General features: G+C 40.1%; 1 protein-coding gene across 3 annotated transcripts in view; it reads left to right on the top strand.

Annotated features, from left to right (window-relative positions):
* The window catches only part of IDE (insulin degrading enzyme), a 109,958-nt gene that overhangs the window by 11,402 nt on the left and 77,553 nt on the right, over window positions 1-21,003 (top strand). Inside the window, exon 2 of one of the 3 annotated variants that reach the window (XM_030865084.2) lies at window positions 13,534-13,636. The exons of the other annotated variants lie outside the window; for them this stretch is intronic. Within the exon in view, the coding sequence (XP_030720944.1) occupies window positions 13,534-13,636 (103 nt within the window). The remainder of the gene's footprint in view (window positions 1-13,533; window positions 13,637-21,003) is intronic. 3 annotated transcript variants of the gene reach the window in all.

The raw sequence follows: 21,003 nt of genomic DNA on the forward strand, positions 1-21,003 counted from the left end.
AATATACAAAGAACTCATACAACTCAACATCAAAATAAACAACCCAATCAAAAAATGGGCAGAGAGGGACTTCCCTGGCAGTCCAGTGGTTAAGACTTCGCCATCCAGTGCAAGGGGTGCGGGTTCAATCCCTGGTTGGGGAGCTAAGATCCCACATGCCTCGGGGCCAAAAAACCAAAACATAAAAGAGAAGCAATATTGTAACAAATTCAATAAAGAGTTTAAAAATGGTCCACATCAAAAAAAAAAAAATCTAAAAGAAAAAAAATGGGCAGAGAATCTAATAGATATTTTTTCCAAAGAAGACATAAAGATGGCCAATAGGCACATGAAAAGATGCTCATCACTAATCGTCAGGGAAATAAATCAAAACCACAATGAGATCTCACCTCACATCTGTCAGGATGGCTATTACCAAAAAGACAACAAAGAAGAAGTGTTAGGATGTGGAGAAAAGAGAACCCTTGTGCACTATTGGTGGGGATGTAAATTGGTGCAGCCACTGTGGAAAATAGTATGAAGGTTCCTCAAAATATTGAAAATAGAACTACCATATGATCCAGCAATTCCACTTCTGGGTATGTATCTGAAGAAAATGAAAACATTAATTCAAAAAGATATATGGAGTCCTGTGATCATTGCAGCATTATTTACAATAGCCAAGATGTGGAAGTAACCTAAGTGCCCATCAGTAGATGAGTGGATAAAGATGATGAGGTGTACACACACACAAACACACACACACACACACAAAATGTAGTATTACTCAGCCATAAAAAAGAATGAAATCCTTTGTTTTTAATTGAACTTAAAAGATTTTTTTTTTTTTGGTGGTACACAGGCCTCTCACTGTTGTGGCCTCTCCCATTGTGGAGCACAGGCTCCGGACGCGCAGGCTCAGCGGCCATGGCTCACAGGCCCAGCCGCTCCGCAGCATGCGGGATCCTCCCGGACCGGGGCACGAACCCATGTCCCCTGCATCAGCAGGCAGACTCCCAACCACTGGGCCACCAGGGAAGCCCAAAAGATTTGTTTTTATGGAGCAAGTGCATTTGAGATTTTGCTTTTCAAACAAGAAGAAATGAAAACAAACATTAGCTTTCTTTTTTCCTTCTTTATTTGGTTGGTGAAAGTTTTCCCACCTTCCTTTCTTCCCTAGGGCTACTCGGTGGTTTTTGTGTGCTCTGCTGATGGCTAATACATTATTACCCTTATGTTTCCTTCTAAGAGTTTTATTGTTTTAGCTCTTACATTTAGGCCTTTGATCTGTTTTGAGTTAATTTTTGTATATGGTGTAAGGTAGGAGTCCAGCTTCATCTTTTTGCATGTGGATGTCTGATTGTCCCAGCACCATTTGTTGGAAAGACTATTCTTTCCCCCATTGAATTGTTTTGGTATCCTTGTCAGAAATCAGTTGATTGTAAGGGTGAGGGTTTCAATCTATTCTATTAATATGTAAGTCTGTCCTTATCCAGACCACACTACTTTGATTACTATAGCTTTATTGTAAGTTTTGAAGTCAGGAAGTCTGAGTCCTCCATCTTCATTCTTATTTTTCAAGATTGTTTTGACTATCCTGGGTCCCTTGCATTTCCATACAAATTTTAGGATGAGCTTGTCAATATCTGCAAAGAAGCAACCAGATGGGATTTTGATCTCTGTGGGGAGTATTGCTATCTTAAAGATATTAAATCTAATAATCCATGAATATGGAGTTCTTTCCATTTATTTAGATCTGCTTTAATTACTTACAACAGCGTTTTGCAGTTTTCACTGTATACGTTTTCTACTTCCTTGTTAAATTTATTTCTGTTTCATTTTTTGATGCTATTGTAAATGGACTTGTTTTCTTATTGCAATTTTAGTTTGTTCATTGCTATTATAGAGAAGTACAGTTGATTTTTTGTTTTCTATATACAGGATGATGTCTTCTGTGAAAAGAGCTGGTTTTACTTCTTCCTTTCCAATTTGGATTCCTTTTATTTCATTTTCTTGCCTAATTGGCCTGGCTAGAACCTTCAAGTACAGTGTTGAATAGAAATGGCAAGAGTGGACATCCTTGTCTTGTTCTTGATCTTAGGGTGAAAACAGTCTTTCACCTTTAATTATGCTGCCAGCTGTGGCTCTTTCATAGATACCCTTTATCAGGTTGAGGAAGTTCCCTTCTGTTCCTAGTTTTTTTGACTTCATTATGAATAGGTATGCAGAAATGTATTTTGGGTTTCCCTGGTGGCACAGCGGTTAAGAATTCGCCTGCCAATGTAGGGGACATGGGTTCGAGCCCTGGTCCGGGAAGATCCCACATGCCGCGGAGCAACTAAGCCCGTGTGCCATGACTATTGAGCCTGTGCTCTAGAGCCCACACGCCACAGCTACTGAAGCCTGCGCATCTAGAGCATGTGCGCTGCAACAAGAGAAGCCACTGCAATAAGCCTGCGCGCCACAAGGAAGAGTAGCCTCCGCTCACCGCAACTAGAGAGAAAGCCCGCGCACAGCAATGCAGACCCAGTGCAGCTAAAAATAAATTAATTAAAAAAAAAGGAGATGTATTTTAAAAACAGCCTCATACTTGGCATTGAAAATATTGCAAATATATTAAACAGAGTTTTTTCTTTAACCATTTGACAGTAAGCTGCCAATTTGATGCCCTGTCACTCCCTAATTCTTTTTTTTTTTTGCGGTATGCGGGCCTCTCACTGTTGTGGCCTCTCCCATTGCGGAGCGCAGGCTCCGGATGCGCAGGCTCAATGGCCATGGCTCACGGGGCCAGCCGCTCCGCGACATGTGGGATCTTCCCAGACCGGGGAACGAACCCGCGTCCCCTGCATCGGCAGGCGGACTCTCAACCACTGCGCCACCAGGGAAGCCCTCCCTAATTCTTTAGTGTGATTTCCTGTAAACAAAGACATTCTCCTATATAACCGCAATATGATCGTTAAAATCAGAAAATTAACATTGATTCATTACTGCCATTTAAATCTCAGGTCCCATTCAAATGTCACCAGTTGTCCAGTTTTATCCTTTACTGAAGGATACCTAATGAAAGGATTCATTTCAGAATTAGCGTCATCTTTAGTTGTCGTGTCTCTTTAGTCTCTTCAGAAGGGAAGTTCCACAGCCAAAGCATTTCATGACCTTGACTCTTTTAGAATTTACAGACCGGTTACTTTTAGAATGTCCCTAATTTGGTTTTTTCTGATTATTCCTCATGATCAAATGCAGGTTACCCAGCTTTGGCAGAAATGTCACAAAATCGATGCAGTGTATGTTTTCATTGCATCCTATCAGTTGACACTCAGTTTTGTCCTTTATTGGCTCTATTTACTTTGATCACTTTAAGATAGTTCCTCCCAGGCTTCTCCACGGTAAAATTACTCTTTTCCCTTTGTTATAAATATCTTCAGGGGAGATGCTTTAAAACTATGTAACTGTAATGTTCCTCATCAAACTTTCAACTTATTCATTTTATTTATTTATATCAGTATAGACTTGTGTTGTCCTGTTTTATTTAAAGAGCTTTACTCTGTTACTATCGTGATTTAATCTGATGCTCAGATTGTCCCACACATGGGCAGTGGGGACCCTTTTAAGCTGGCTCCTGTATCCATTTAACATCCATCTTTCTTTTGGTATTTTTTAATTTTTTGGCACAATGAGATATACCAGGCTCATCATCTCATTTCCCTGTCCCAGTCCTGGAATCAACCATTTCTCCAAGGAACCCTGGTTACTTTTAGTGGAGAATAAAATTTAGAAACCAAGTTCTAGGTGCTAAATGTACTCATCTGCTGTTTGGGGAGGAAGAGGAGGAAGATGGCTACTGCCTGGCCCTCTTATTAGACGGAGCCAGAGATACATGTATATACATAAATAGGTATTTGATATAGATACAGATACATAGATATACACAGATATTCTGTACACAGACCCACGTTAACATCTGTATTTATTTCCTGTCTGTCTATTTGTGTATATTGAAATCCATGAGCCATACAGATAACCTCCAATTCCAATCAAAGACTACAAAGTTCATTTTAGCTTTTTTCCTTTCCGTGTTTGTAATTCTTTGCCCTGATAGTGAGGACCCTGGTTCTTATTATTCTTAATAAATACACTTATTTAATCCATCCTGCTAGATGTAACCAACATCTCATCATTGCTGCCGCCCCCTTCCCTTTGAGGTGCTTCCTGGGCACTGTCACCCTGTGTTGGGCTGCCCCAGGAGTCATTGCCCTTTTTATTCTGTGAGAGCTTTGACACCCTGCTTGAGGCTGTTTTCTCAAAAGTATGCATGCCTCCTTAACCCTGCTTGGGCCTCAACTACCATGCTGGGCCACCAAGAGCAATTCTACTCTCCTCACCCCACTCAGGAATGGGGATATTTTGAAATTTGCATTAGCCTTTATTTTAAATACCCTAAAGTTTGTAAATAGAGCCGAGTACAAGGCCTAACTTTGTATGTTGTCTATAAAATTCAGGGAATAGAAAGTGATGGAAAAGGGTTTGGGTAACCATGTCCTCAAAAACAACACTATCTTGTCTTTTTTCCTAGGGATTTTCTGGTTGGTGGCTGTAAAACAGGTGCTGTTTGAATAGGAAGTCGTAGGTGCAGAGTGGGTTGTTGGACTTAAATTTGTAACTATTTATGTGGGAAAAGTATATAAGCACATTTTCTAGAAGGAGGTACATTAAAAATGTGTTTATCTTTAGGTGGTGGAATCTAGGTAATTTGTATTTCCTCATACTTAAAGAAAACTATATACAACTAGCATAGATAACTTTGTTTCTTTTATTATATGAGTAATTATAAAATAAAAGAAATAAAAATAAAACAAGTGCTTTAAATGGCCAGTACTGAGAACTTTTGCTTGATGGTCCTGGGATGCGGGAGAAGAAAAACGAAAAATGTATGTGCCCATATTCTTAGGAAAGCCTTTGATAAACACTTATTTAGTTTAATTTAGTTTTGTTTTTTTCTACCTTTGGCCTTCTAGTAGCATAGAATCCTGGCTCTTCACATCTTCTATAATGTAGTGTAGACATCCCAATGCATTAACTTTTTTTTTTTTTGGTGGGGACAGAGGGTCTGGATACAGATGTATTTTTAATTTTTAAAAAGCTTTTTATTTTGAACTAATTTTAGACTTAACAGAAAAGTTGCAGAAATAATACACTTCCCCTGTACTTAATCATTGTATAATTATCAAGAACAAGAAATTAATATCTTTACCTTTGTAGTTGATAAATACCTTGGAGGAGATACTTTGGGACTGTGCAAATCCTTTTTGACCTTACTTTTTAGCATCCACCAGTAGATCTCTGCAACAGTTAGTACTGCACTTAAAGATGATTATTTCCCTCTTTATTTATTAATTGAAATTCTGTGAGGGAGAAATGTTTTTCTCCCTCATTTGTTTACTTATTTACTTATTTCTTTCAGTATGGATTCACAGATACTTATTTTACTCGACAGGTTAAAATTCATTGCTATCATTATTTATGTGTTGAACAAATTGTTCTAGCTTTGGCCATTAGGAACGCCTTTGGGTTGGCTCCTGTGTACTTTCAATAAGCCCCCATCTTTTTTAGAGAACTACTTTACTTCTGGCACTATAAGGTGTTTCAGACTCATTTCGTATTTTCTTTGCCCTATCCCTGAAATCAACTACTTGATTCTTTTTATTGGAAAGTGATGTTTAGGGATCACAGTCTGGACACTAGATGTACTTACGGTCACTGAGGTGTCATTGCGTTTAGTGGATAGTCTAGCTACCCCCACACATAAACATATTTATGTTTCTAAATCTGGATAGATATACTCCAAATCATGAGTCTGTATTGATATCTCTGATTCCAATTTAGTATTACAAACCTTATTTTAGTCTTTTCTTTTTCCCTATTTATAGTTTCTTCCTCTAACAACGAGTACACTGGATTTCATTATCTACAATTTATTTACTTATTTGATCAGTTCTGGTATACATATAAAGTGCTTTCATAATTGCTAGCCCACACCTCTGTAAGAAACACTTTTGATAACTATATCATAACATTTATGTACAGTAATTTCTGTCTTTATTGTATCCAGTCAAAATACTATTTTCCAGTTAAAGTTAGTTCATTTCTGTCTTTTCTTTAGAAGTTACCTTTTTTTTTTTTTTTTTTTTGCGGTACGCGGGCCTCTCACTGCTGTGGGCTCTCCCGTTGCGGAGCACAGGCTCCAGACGTGCAGGCTCAGGGGCCATGGCTCACAGGCCCAGCCGCTCCGCGGCATGTGGGATCCTCCCGGACCAGGGCACGAACCCGTGTCCCCTGCATTGGCAGGCGGACTCTCAACCACAGCGCCACCAGGGAAGCCCACTGTCTTTTTTTTAAATTACTTTATTTATTTTTGGATGCATTGGGTCTTCATTGCTGCATGCGGGCATTCTCTAGGTGCAGTGAGTGTGGGCTACTCTTCATTGTGGTGCGCGGGCTTCTTGTGGTGGCTTCTCTTGTTGTGGAGCACAGGCTCTAGGCGCGCGGGCCTCAGTAGTTGCATCACGCAGGCTCAGTAGTTATGACTCACGAGCTCTAGAGCTCAGGCTCAGTAGTTGTAGCCACAGGCTTAGTTGCTCCGCGGCATGTGGGATCTTCCTGGACTAGGGCTCAAATCTGTGTCCCCTGCGTTGGCAGTCGGATTCTTAACCACTGAGCCGCCAGGGAAGTCTCAAGTTAGTTCATTTCTTTCCCACCCTCTTCAGTATGATTATGTTCATTTCTAATACAGTTTGTTTCTTTTGTTAGTATTTTTATTTTATTTTGCACACTAACATCCTGACTGATTTTAATGGTTTTTTATTGTTTTTAATTGTGAAATATACATAAAGTTTACCATTTTAACCATTTTTAAGTGTACCGTTCAGTGGCACTAACTGTATCACATCAGTGTAATTACTTTGTTGTGCAGCCATCACCACCATTCATCTCCAGAACTTTTTCATTTTCCCAAACTGAAACTCTGTATCCGGCAAACAGTAACCTCCCATTCCCCCTTCCCCTCAGCCCCTGGCAACTACCCTTCTACTTTCTGTCTCTGAATTTGACTACTCTAGATATCACATATAAGTGGAATCAAACAGTCTTTGTGCTTTTGTGACTAGTTTACTTCACTTAACATAAGGTCTTCAAGATTCATCCATGTTGGGATTCTGTATTAACTTTTGAACTGTACTGTCGGAGTCTTGGGAATGCTTGACAGTATCACTGCCACTGAGGGGCCCTGAGATGGTGAGGTGGGGACTCTGACTTCCTCTGCTCCTCTTGAACCAGAGTAGTTTAGTTTTATGATTTACAGTTCTATAAGATTTCAGTAGAGGAAAGCATATTTTCTTTTTAAAAAAATAGTTTGGGAATCACATTATGAATAGTATTCAAGCCTCTACTTTAATACTAGGTGGTCAGGTGCTTCTGACACGACCTAGTCAGTGACGACTGTTCTAACTGTTCATCGGTTACCTAAGCATCAGTAGCTCTCCTTCCACCTTCCACCATTAAACTTAGTTTTGCCTGCTGAGGCAACACAAAGTGAGTTTGCTCTTTTACCTAATAGTCTTGGATATTTGAACGTTGCTTTTATGGATTGGTCGTAGTGTTGTGGAAGAGTCCATCCTGATACAGATCCTTTTGGGAGTAGGTGAGAATGCAAATAATTACTCTTTGGCTCGCATTGCTATTGGGATCCTGGAGTCACAACGCCTGGACTCTGCCATTCACCTCTGTGTGGCCTGGTAATCGTTACTGCCCTGTTCAAGCCTTTTCCCTCATCAGCAAAATGGGGACAATAATAGTATCTACCTTACAACTTTGTGGTGAGAATGAAATGAGGAAATGCATGTAATGTATATGTCTCCATCATATAGTTAAGTGTTCAATAAATGTGGACTAATAACAGTAACAATGCCACCATTGCTATGAAGAGGAGAAGAAAGTGTTATGTATTTTATTTTTGGACGCAACAACAGGGGTGTAATTTCAAAGTTGTAGGCAGCCACCTAGATGGGGCTTGAGGGGTAAGTTTTTTTAAAGTCTGTATCTAAATAGAATAGCATCTGCAATTTAAAAAAAAGTCATCAGAATCTAGGCTCTTACCTACGAAACTACCTAAAATTCTTATCCTATTTGTAGAAAGAAACAAAATGAATCCTAAAATTGACAGCAACATTGGGCCAAACCACATTAGGTCAGCAATTGAGAAAGTAGGTTCCGGAATTAGGCTGTGGGTTCTGTTCCATTGTCTGCTTAAAGCTTTTACCTCACATCACAAACAGTTCAAAAAAATTTGTTTGGAAATTGCCCAAGTCGTGAGCCAACAAACTAGTTTCTTAAGGGAACCAAGTTGTCAGCAGCAACAGTGAATGGAAATGGAGCTCAGGTTTTTTCTTTATTAATCAGCTTGTTGTATTGTGAGGTTGCTGATGCAAGTTAACAACAGTAACAAAAAGTTCACTTTGGACTTACAAATTCACTAAGCAGAGACTAGTATGCTCAAGTCCATTAAGTTTTATCTTTTCAAAGATTCTTTCTGTACTGACCTGAAAAGTACAAAGAATAAAGACCAACTAATAGTTTACTATCCATAGATAACCATACTGAACATTTCTGTGAGTATCCTTCCAGGGATTTAGTCTCTGTACATAAGATAAGCTTTTTAACTTGATGGAGTGATTAAGAAGAGCATGGTGCTTTGGTGTCTAAAGACTTGGGTTTAAATCTTAGTCCTTTTATTTAATGTGTGTATGGCCCTAGTCAAATAACTTTGTGAGGTTTAATTTCCCCATCCAGGAAAAACGGGAATAATAGGATCTACCTGAGGGGTTTGTTGAAGGTATAATCCCTACGAAGAGTTTATGCTGTGTAAAATACTGACTGAGCATTCAGTAAGAGTCTGTCCCAGTACCGTGGCTGTGCTCCTTCTAAGGCAGATCCCTTTACTTGTATACTAGATTGCTTACTCAAGGACAAGGTTTCTACAAACCTCTCTCTTTCTCCTTCATTATCAGTTTTCCCCCTCTCTTCATTTAAGCCTTTTCTGGTTCAGATTTTTAAAAATAAATAGGTAGGACTTCCCTGGTGGCGCAGTGGTTAAGAATCTGCCTGCCAATGCAGGGGACATGGGTTCGAGCCCTGGTCTGGGAAGATCCCACATACCGTGGAGCAACTAAGCCCGTGCGCCACAACTACTGAGCCTGCGCTCCAGAGCCCGTGAGCCACAGCTACTGAGCCCTCATGCCACAACTACTGAGGCCCATGCCTAGAGCCCATTCTCTGCAACAAGAGAAGCCACCAAATGAGAAGCACGCGCACCGCAAGGAAAAGTAGTCCCTGCTCGCCACAGCTAGGGAAAGCCCGTGCACAGCAACAAAGACACAGTGCAGCCAAAAATAAATAGATTTTTAAAAATAAAAATAAATAGGTGGGAGTTTAATAGATAACAGCTTTCTGTGTTTTGATGAGTCTATCTCCTGGTTTTATTTTAAGTGGATTAAATTGGTTGCAGTTATCCATTATTTTTGGATGATGAAGTCAGAACTATAAACTAGGGTCTTTCATCCTGAGCACTGTTGACATTTTGGGCAGATAATTTTGTCATGAACGTTATCCTGTGCGTTGTAGGTTGCTTAGCAGCATCCCTGGCTTCTACTCGCTAGTTGCCAGTTGTACCTTTCAGTTGTGACAATTCATTTGTGACACATTGACAAATGTCCCCTTGGGAAGCAAGTGGTTCTGTTGAGAACCACTGACTATAAACAGTGGCTTGCCTATAGCAATTATAAAGGGATAATTATTTGCCTGTTTTTCTTATAGTCTTATAAAATACCATCCTATTACCAGGCCGCCCTGGAGATGACAGTATACAACTGGAATTTGCATGAGTGTATGTTAAGAATGCCAGTAATAACATGGTGACTGTTGAGGTGGTCTGTTTGCTTCTCGCCACCCTAGGAACATAACAGTGGTGATGATTATAAGGTTACCATTTGTGGGTGCCTACTATGTACCAGACACTGCCTGGGGAAAAGCTGTAAAGGCTGTCCAAGTCTGATGCAACTTTAGGTACCTCTGTCAGTTTAGTGCATATGAACACTTCACGTGACTCTTAATTGGCAATACCAGATGAGGCCCCAAAGCCGTTTGACCAAGAGTTCAATAGGATCCAGGATCTGAGCAGCATAGGGGTCATTTGGTAAAGGTGAAGGTATATAATTACTGAACATTGTCTGGAAGTGGTCATTGAGTCAGTACTGGCATGGAGAATCATACTAAGGCATACAGGTCAAGCTTTCTGAACCAGCATTATCTGAAGAAGGCAGGATTCTCTTTCTGTCAGAACCAGGGTGTACCTGTCAGTGGAACTGAGCCCTCACATGGAGATTCACCACTCTGTACAGAATATGAGTGTTTGTGGTTTGCTTTCCTTGGAGGGCTGTCTTGAGAGAATTATTTACAGATTGATAACTCTTCCTAGACTGTGATTTGAATTAATCTTTAGAGACCATGATAGGGATCTTTGAACTGTCCTTGCTGTTCTGAGGTCATGGAGAATCTATGAGGAAGATGACCCATGTGTAAAATTAATTCTGAGTTTGAGGAAATGTTCACTTTATATAGTATTCTTTTTTTGCTTTAAAATAAAGAAGAGAACCTGTCTAATTCTAATCTTGAGTTAGTGGTGTGAATGTAAATTGATACAGCCACTATGGAGAACAGTATGGAGGTTCCTTAAAAAACTAAAAATAGAACTACCATACGACCCAGCAATCCCACTACTGGGCATATACCCTGAGAAAACCATAATTCAAAAAGAATCATGTACCACAATGTTCATTGCAGCACTATTTACAATAGCCAGGACATGGAAGCAACCTAAGTGTCCATCGACTAATGAATGGATAAAGAAGATGTGGCTCATATATACAATGGAATATTACTCAGCCATAAAAAGAAACGAAATTGAGTTATTTGTAGTGAGGTGGATGGACCTAGAGTCTGTCATACAGAGTGAAGTAAGTTAGAGAAAAACAAATACCATATGTCAACACATATATATGGAATCTAAAAAAAACAAAAAAACGTTCTGAAGAACCTAGGGGCAGGACAGGAATAAAGACGCAGACATAGAGAATGGACTTGAGGACACGGGACGGGGAAGGGTAAGCTGGGACGAAATGAGACAGTGGCATGGACATATATACACTACCAAATGTAAAATAGATAGCTAGTGGGAAGCAGCCACATAGCACAGGGAGATCAACTCAGTGCTTTGTGACCACCTAGAGGGGTGGGATAGGGAGGGTGGGAGGGAGGCGCAAGAGGGAGGGGATATGGGGATATATGTATACATATAGCTGATTCACTTTCATATACAGCAGAAACTAACACACCATTGTAAAGCAATTGTACTCCAATAAAGATGTAAAAAAACCAAAATCCTGGGTTAGAAGTTGTTGTTTAATGTAAATGTTGAAAATTATTGGTGGGAGAATTTATTTATTTGAAGTTTAATCATTTTGCTTTTATTTGGATCACATTTATTGCTTGTCACTCTTAATTGGATGCTGGGAGTGTCAAGTTTTATCTTGAAATCTTTACTGGGGTCTAAAGTAATTAACTAAAAGCTAGGCTTCCAATCATACATAATGAGTAAAGACTTGTTAAATGATTTAACATATTATTGACTCAGTTGACTCATGCTGTGCTTATGACATGGGTCTCCTAGTTGTTGTGGCCAAGAGGACATCAACAGAAATAATTGTCTCAGGGCTTCCCTGGTGGCGCAGTGGTTGAGAGTCCACCTGCCGACGCAGGGGACACGGGTTTGTGCCCCGGTCCACATGCCGCGGAGCGGCTGGGCCCATGAGCCATGGCCGCTGAGCCTGCGTGTCCGGAGCCCGTGCTCCACAACGGGAGAGGCCACAGCAGTGAGAGGCCCGCATACCGCAAAAAAAAAAAAAAAAAAAAATTGTCTCAGGACACACCTGAGAAGGTTTAGATAATTATTATGTTAATTGGACTGTTATTTCTTCTGAGCCTTCTTAGTCTAGTACCTGTTTGATATGGATAGCTACTTCTCAGTGTCTAAGTGGTACTATTTCCAGGATGACTTTTTTTTAATTATTATTTTATTTTATTTTATTTATTTTTGGCTGTGTTGGGTCTTCATTGCTACGTGTGGCCTTTTCTTTAGTTGCGGCGAGCAGGGGGCTACTCTTCCTCGCGGTGCGCGGGCTTCTCATTACGGTGGCTTCTCTTGTTGCGGAGCACGGGCTCAGTAGTTGTGGCTCGCAGGCTCTAGAGAGCAGGCTCAGTAGTTGTGGAGCACGGGCTTAGTTGCTCCCGCAGCATATGGGATCTTCCCGGACCAGGGCTCGAACCTGTATCCCCTGCATTGGCAGGTGGATTCTTAACCACTGTGCCACCAGTGAAGTCCCTCCAGGATGATTTTTGATGGATGATCTTTACAGCTTTGAGTAATTCATTTATCTCCCTCCTCTTTTATTTTACTGTGTTTTATATTTTCAAAAACTCTTGTTTTAAAAAACTTTTAATCGAAATATATCATGTGTTCAGCTTGGTGAATTTTCACAAACTGACCATACCTCTGTGAACATAACCTGTATAACCAGCACATGGTCAGCATCTCAGAAGCCCCCCTCATGTTTTCTTCTGTTCACTACCCACTACCCCCAAGGGTAACCACCATCCTGACATAAAGCATAGCTTGATTTTACTTATTCTTGCACTTTATTTAAATGGGAGAAAAACCACTTACTCTAGCATCTAACTTCTTTCACTCAACCTTACATTAATGAGATTCATCCCTATTTTTGTTCTTTGTTCTAGATTATTCATTTTCATTGTCGTATACTATTCCATTGTGTGAATATATCACAGTGTATTTACCTTTTTATTGCTCATGGACATTTGATCTTTTCTAGTTTTGGCTATTATGAATAGTATTGCTATGAACATATAAATGCATTTATATGGGGTATATAGCTAATACATGAACTGTTAGGTCATATGTATATACTGCCAGTTTTTGAAAATAGTTGTGCCAGTTTGCATCCCCATCGGCAGTGTATGAGAGTTTGGGTTGCCCTCTGACTTCTCTATCACTGGTGTTTTTTAGTCTTTTCATTTTAACCATTCTGGTTGGTATGTAGTGGTATCTCAGAAAACCTCCTGTGGCAAAACTCAGCTGTGAATTTGGGGCATCTTGGGGCTTTAATCTGTCAAACCAAGCTCATGCACCCACCAGAGCCTCGTTTGTTTCTCTTCCGTTAGTAGAGTCCTTCTTCTTGGGTCAAGTATGGTCTTTAATCTGCACCCAGAATTGGCAGATACCTCCAGAGAAGAGAATAGGTGATGATCACTCACTCACCGCAGAGGGCTCTCCCCTCTGGAATTCCAGTGTATCCACTCCTCATTGCTTCCACAACTCTCCAACATCTATGAACATGTGATTTTTAAATTTTTTGTGGCTTTTTCTAGTTATTGAAGCTGAATCAGGTTGCCACGACCTATTATATCCTACGCAGAAGTGGAAGTTGTCAGTAGATTCTTGGGATTTTCTATGTGCCCAGCGATGTCACCTGTGAGTAATGTTAGTTTTTTCCCCCCTTCCTTTCTCATCTTTTTTTTTTTCTTGCATTATCAGACTGGTCATAATTACCAGTACAGTGTTTAATAGAAGAGGTGATAGTGACATCTTTTTTGTAGGGATGGAGAATGAATGCATTATTTTATCATTGTGTATGACAATTGCTGTGGTTTTTGTAGTTTTTTTCTAGCTGAAGGAATTCTATTTCTAGTTTGCTGACATTTTCTTAAAGACATGAATGGTTATTGAATTTAAATAACTTTTTCTGCACGTACCAAGATGATTATATGACTTTCTCTTTCTTTCCCCTATTCCTATGGCTTAATGTATGCTTCTGAAAAATCACATATAATCTTACCATGTCTACTGTAATATTATTTTCATATTCCCTTTCATCCATGAGACAGTTCTGTACAGAGAGACAATTCTCTCTTTAAACCTGCTGTACATTTAAACATACCATACATTTTCCTTTTTATTTTTTATTAGCGAAGTAGATAATATAGTTCTCAGCCCAGGGACTACTTTGGCAGATTGGAAATATTCTTCCGGGCTCCTACCACTACCTCTCTCTATTTTATATAGGGAGGAATGAGTGAAAAACTGAAAAATCTCCTTAGAGCATGATTTTGACCTTTTTAAATTTTTATTTCCTTGTTTTTATTATTTGGGATTGTAAGGGAGGAGAATGGGGTCAGGGAAGGGCTGAGGGGGTGATAACGGGGAGCTGGGGAAGAAAGCCATATGTGATTTCCTTAAGCATGACTTTCTGCTCCTCCCCTTCCCACGCTTCCTCATTATAGTCCCAGCTTTGCCACAAATCAATTGTGTGAAGACCTTGGACAAGTCACTTAATCACTGAGCTTTTGTTTCCTCATCTGGGATTGAGGAGAATGGCCATGAACAGCTGCTGTGACCTGCCACTAACGGAGAATGGAAAGATTCAATAAGCAGTTTATAAAGCATATGACACTTTTAAAATGCGAGTGATTTTTTAAAAAATATCTTTATTGGAATATAATTGCTTTACAATGTTTTGTTAGTTTCTGCTGTACAGCAAAGTGAATCAGCTATACGTATACACATATCCCCATATCCCCTCCATGAGTGGTTGTTAGGATTAGTTTTCTACAGTGGCATCTATCTCAACATTTTCTAACAGCCTGAAAGTTACCTGTGGAAGAAGGATGCTTGTGAAACACCCTCGGCCCCAAAACTACAACTGTAAGAAACCTGTAGTTAACTGTGGCAAGAGGTATAAAATGGAGGTTTTGTTAATTTGTTTAAACCTTCATAAAGTCTCTATAAATTGTTCATAGCTAAGCTTGTCACTTTTGGAATGAACAACCATTGATATGTATGTACTAAAGCTAAAACAAAATTTGCAAAAGCTTTTTTCTCTAAAATGATATTGCTGTAGGATTCCTTTAAATTAAAATAACCCTTGTTCATTTAAGCGTTTGTTTTTGCATTGTAAACTCCTTTCCAGAGGGCACAGAGTTAGCACAGCTGTCATGCTGCCTGAAACAAAGGCAGAGCATCACATCGTGGGAAAGTAAGACTTAATTGACAGGATTTTAGTTTATACCCACCTTTATGGTCTATCTGGCGCATGAAGTGAGATACACTGGTCCTGTAAGTGAAGAGCCATGGGGTATATCAGGGGACCGGTACCAGTCCAAGGCCTGTTAGGACCCGGGCCGCACAGCAGGAGGTGAGCAGCGCGCCAGCAAACAAAGCTTCATCTGCTGCTCCCCATCACTCCCCATTGCTCGAATTACCGCCTGAACCATTCCCACCCCCACAACCCCCACCCCCGTCTGTAGAAAATTGTTTTCCACGAAACTGGTCCCTGGTGCCAAAAAGGTTGGGGACCGCTGGGGTAGATGGTTCCCTGAGATATGTCATTTTTTAGGTCAAGTAACATGAATAGTATTGGGGAATATGTGGTCTTATAGTGAGGCATCCGAGGGCTCATGTCACCACTGCCTTGCTATTCTGTTTTACTCACCTCTGCCTTGTACAGGAAAGAAAGGGTGTTTGTAGAGTGGTTCTGATTTGAGGCGTTTTCTCTCTGGGTACCTCCTCCACATTCAGGAGTGCCATGGGTAAGCTTCACGTCCGCCTATGGTTTTGGTAGTAGATGGATGGATTCCACAGAAGGGAGGTTTTGATTTATAATTTGACTATTAGCCCAATCATTTGCCTGTTCAGGTTTATAGGTCATCCATTTAGAAATTAGAAATGGATCAGGTCTAACTTTAAATATGTCTCGGACTATGGGGGTGGGTAGGGAGCAAACAGCAGAGTAAACTTGCTCAATCTTCTATTAAATCAGCTGTGAAACACTTAGAGACGTGAGAAAAAAGACTGTAAAGGATCATCTGAATAAAAGATTATTTGCATAAAAGTTTTTCTCTTGATACAGGAATTTATAATTGATCTATTTGGGAATTTGTTTTTGCAGACCTGCAGTTTAGGCCTAGATAAAAGTCCATGATCTTTCAGTGGAAGTTCTGGTTGTAGTTCTGTTAACATCAAGCTCTTGTTTTTCCGCTGAATGCCTCACATTTTTTTCTTCACCACCATTCTTTTGCTCAGGTCTCCCCTTCCTTTTATTTGGCATGCTTCTACTCACCTACTCTCTTTCCTGTCTCTCCTCCTGGACTGAGTTAGATGCCCCTTTTATTACTCCCATAGTTCCCTGGGGATAACTTTGTCACCACACTTAAAAAATAATGTCTTGTTTTCATCTCTTGTCATAAGTCCGGGTTCCTTCAGAGCAAGGGCTCTGGTGTATTCATCTTTGTAGCCAACATGTGTGGTGTGGTGTCTGGACCTTAACTGTTTGTTTGGATATCAGGGTGCTTAGGTGGACAGGACTGGGAGTTAAGAGCTAAATCCTAATTGTAACTTTTTGCTGTATAATCTTGGACAAGTGCTCTTCAGTTTTCTTATAAGTAAGATGAGGGGACTAGCTCACCTGCAGATTCTGGCTTAGGAGGTCTCTAGTGGTTTCTGATGTTTTGCATTTTTAACAAGCTTACAAGAAGAGCTAGTGCTGCCAGTTCAAGAGCTACAAAGGACTAGATAACATCTAATGGCTTTTCCAGCTTTTACCTTCTGTGATTTTAGTCACTGTTTTAAATTATGAACAAAATTACAAGATATGCTGTAATTGCTAAACATCTCTTCAGTTTATCAGAATGTGAAACACTGACAATTCTGTGCCTTATTTTGAAGTTGTATGATAATGTCCCTGTATTACTTCCAAGATTTTGACTTCGACAGGTTAAAAATATGTCCAGAAAAGCATTTGAGTTAGCACTAGCTTGTCATCTAAAAGTCACTACTTGCTTGCTTGCTCTTTGGTGCATATTGGAGAACATTTGCAATAAATAAAATGCTAATGAGGGAGCTGAGATGGGTAGACATGTGATCTCATCAGTATGAATTCAGACAGGCAAGCTGTTGAGAAATTCATCATCATCAGAGGAGTTCCTGATCATTTCCTTCAGTTCTCCAGAAGGTGAGAATCAAATTGTCATATGACATATTGATAGATATGCTGTAGGTAAAGGCAGACTGTACCTATTGAATATGGATTGCTGGGGATGGGTCTTGTTTGAAAACGTCTCTACTGTTTCTTTTAGCTTTTACTTCCTCAGGAAGTCACGATATTTGATTTGGGAGCATTGCCAGCTTAGAAATTTATAGCTGCCCTTGATCTGGTGTACAGATGTCTAAAAGTAGTTGGGTTAATTTTTATGTTTGATTCATAGAAAAAAAATCCATCTCTTTACTCTTAACCACACCAGGAATATTAAACAGACATAGCTTCAGTGTCCACATGAGTTATATACATGCCTGTGATGGACTGTGATCATTTTTTTTCCTCTAAGCAAGTGAAAATCTGGACAAGGGAAATTAAACCCTGAAAAAAGTACAGAATGTAGCATATAGTTGAGGGTGGTTATCTTAATTATAATGAAATTTTCACCTCCCACAGAATAAGACAGTTTGTCCCACCAAAGTGAGCTGTTTTTCATTTCCTGACTATTGTTGTGGATTGAACAGAAGTTTTAGAGCTTGCTTCATCATCATCATCATCATCATTGCATTTTAATCATTTGTAACCCTTGGTTCCCCTAGATCAAACTAGCTGGGACAAACAGTAGAGGGAGTTGGGTGTAAGCAATGGCAATGGAACCAAAATAAATAGCCTTTGGTTTTTGCTCCCACTTAGTGGAATCCATCACAAGAATTCCAACCTTCTCCCTCCCTCCTGGTGGAGCCTTACAGGAGGGAGCTTAGGCATCCTCTGTGGTACACATGGAGCTTTTTTTACTGTTGCCTTTTTTAAAAAAATAAATAAATTTATTTATTTATTTTTTGTCTGTGTTGGGTCTTCGTTGCTGCGCGCAAGCTTTCTCTAGTTCTGGCGAGCAGGGGTTACTCTTCGTTGTGGTGCATGGGCTTCTCATTGCGGTGGCTTCTCGTTGCAGAGCACGGGCTCTAGGCGCGCGGGCTTCGGTAGCTGTGGCACGTGGGCTTAGCAGTTGTGGCTCGCGGGCTCTAGAGCACAGGCTCAGTAGTTGTGGCGCGTGGGCTTAGTTGCTCCAAGGCATGTGGGATCTTCCGGGACTAGGGCTCAAACCCGTGTCCCCTGTATTGGGAGGCGGATTGTTAACCACTGTGCCACCAGGGAAGGCCCTAATGTTGCCTTTTAATGCTGTCATTCTTGCTGGGGGTCTTAATGGCGGCTACCTAGTGGCTTATTTAATCTTAATCTTGCTGTTAGGTTGGAACTCATTTTTAAAATAGTAATGTATGTTGAACCCAAATTAAAGCTTTTGAAGCCAGCTGTGTATCAAAGGCATTTGCTGCAGTCCAAACAGGTTGTCTTTTGGGAAATACCTTAACCAGGATTATTATTGTTGTGACCTTCTTTGGAGGCTTAGGCAGACCATTTTTATTACCCTGAGAATTTTTTTTTTTTTTTTTATGGTACGCGGGCCTCTCACAGTTGTGGCCTCTCCCGTCGTGGAGCACAGGCTCCGGACGCACAGGCTCAGTGGCCATGGCTCACGGGCCCAGCCGCTCTGCGGCATGTGGGATCTTCCCGGACCGGGGCACGAACCCGTGTCCCCTGCATCGGCAGGCGGACTTTCAACCACTGCGCCACCAGGGAAGTCCCCTGAGAAATTTTTTTTTTAACAACAGAGCACTATTTAAAGACTTTCCACTTAGACATTTTAATTTGTCTTTGATATTGAACTTAAGTAGCTTATAGCTAATGAAATAGAAAGGAGTTCTTAATAATAATAATGCCTTTTCACTTTCAAATTGCTTTTGAATTGTCCATGGTAGCCTTATAGCTCCAAAATGTTAGTATTATATTTTATGCTTTATTTTTAAAGAAATTAGTTTTTACTATAAAGAGGGCAAGATTATTAATACTATAAAGTACTATGTGTTTTTTAAAAAAATAAGTATTACACATTTAGTATGACCTATAGTGTTGATATCCAGAATTCCAAATACTCTCCTCAAAAGAAGATCTAGGGGACATATTTTTTTATAATTTTTATTTTATATTGGAGTATAGTTGATTTACAATGTTGTGTTAGTTTCAGGTATACAGCAAAGTGATTCAGTTATACATATACATATATCTATTCTTTTTCCGATTCTTTTCCCGTATAGGTTATTACAAAACACTGAGTATAGGCCCCTGTGCTATACAGTAGGTTAGGGGACATTCTTAATAAGAGTGAACCTCTTTAGTTAATCAGTTGTTACCCAGAAGACTAGTTACGGATGATTTCATAGAGAAAGATATTCTGATAGAAGCAAACTGGATTTTTCCCTCTCTTAATCTCCAGAGACTTTTTTATTTAAACATAGGCACATTCCAGTACCAATTTTTATAATTAATTAATTAATTAATTGTTGGCTACGTTGGGTCTTCGTTGCTGTGTGCGGACTTTCTTTTGTTGCAGTGAGCAGGGGCTACTCTTCGTTGCGGTGTGCGGGCTTCTCATTGCAGTGTCTTCTCTTGTTGCGGAGCATGGGCTCTAGGCACGTAGGCTCAGTAATTGTGGCTTGTGGGCTCTAGGGTGCAGGCTCAGTAGTTGTGGCACATGGGCTTAGTTGCTCCTTGGCATGTGGGATCTTCCCGGACCAGGGCGCGAACTCGTGTCCCTTGCATTGGCAGGCTGATTCTTAACCACTGCGCCACCAGGGAAGTCCCAATCTCCAGAGATTTTAACACAGAAAAATAAAAATTTTATCTGATTTACCATTAAATCTGGATTTACCATGAAATCTGGATGTCTGTCAGTCTTTAAAGAGCAGTTAGATCCACTTCTTTTGTGTTCCAGGTAAAAAGCAGATGTGTTAGCACAGGCTTATTTTTTTCTCTGTAGTTTCAGATAAGTTTTTGGCTTTACCCGATTAGTATGTTGACCTACTAATAATAGCAGGTTCAGTTTTTGTCTCTTAAGCCATCCCCAACATAGACAAAAATAGCATTCGCTCTTAGTCTCAAAAACATACATACTGCAGATCTGGAAAATCCCTTCACTGCAGTCATACCAACTTACGGGTTCAGTGAAGGGATGGGTCCCTTCCCATCAGCGTAACTCCAGCCTTCCTAGAGAAGAAAGGAGAGGACTATCAGAGGAAGTGAAGTCCTTTGTAAGAGAAATTATCAAGGATCTCTGTTAAGATCATTGGACTGTTCCTACTCAGACATTCAACTCTTCACCAGATTACAAAAGTTTCTTGGGGTCCTTCCAACTTTTTGTTTGTTTGTTTTTATGTGTTTGCTTTTGCTGCCTTCATAGGACAACCCAGGTCTCTTATTTTTATTAGGACTTCACAGGATTTTTCCTCAATGGTGTTGTTTCCTAGGTTTTGAGCATGTGAATATCAGACCCATCAGTTCCAGATCTGCCTTATCTCTGAATATCATAAGTTTGAGCAGTGTTTTGGATAACCCAATAATAATACTTTCACAACTTCTCACCTCCCTTACTCTAGTAGATACCTCTGAAATATGTGGGAAAGCAGTTATTGATCATTGAAAACTCTTCTAGGTCAGCACACTGACCAATTCATGGCCCAACCAGTCCTGTTGCAAATCCCCATCGATGTGTTCTCCTAGGTACAAATATGGCTCCACAGAAACAATATTGTTATCATTCTGTGAAAGAATGATGCTTAAGAGGGAGGAGAGGAATGATTATACGCTATAGATAGGCTATAAAAAGTTTCCTCTAGAGTCTGGATCAAAATGGTGGAGTAGGAAGATCCTGAGCTCACCTCCTCCCCTGGACACACCAAATCTACAACTACAC

The sequence above is a fragment of the Globicephala melas genome, chromosome 16 (genome assembly GCF_963455315.2).
Source record: "Globicephala melas chromosome 16, mGloMel1.2, whole genome shotgun sequence".
NCBI classification, from domain to species: domain Eukaryota; kingdom Metazoa; phylum Chordata; class Mammalia; order Artiodactyla; family Delphinidae; genus Globicephala; species Globicephala melas.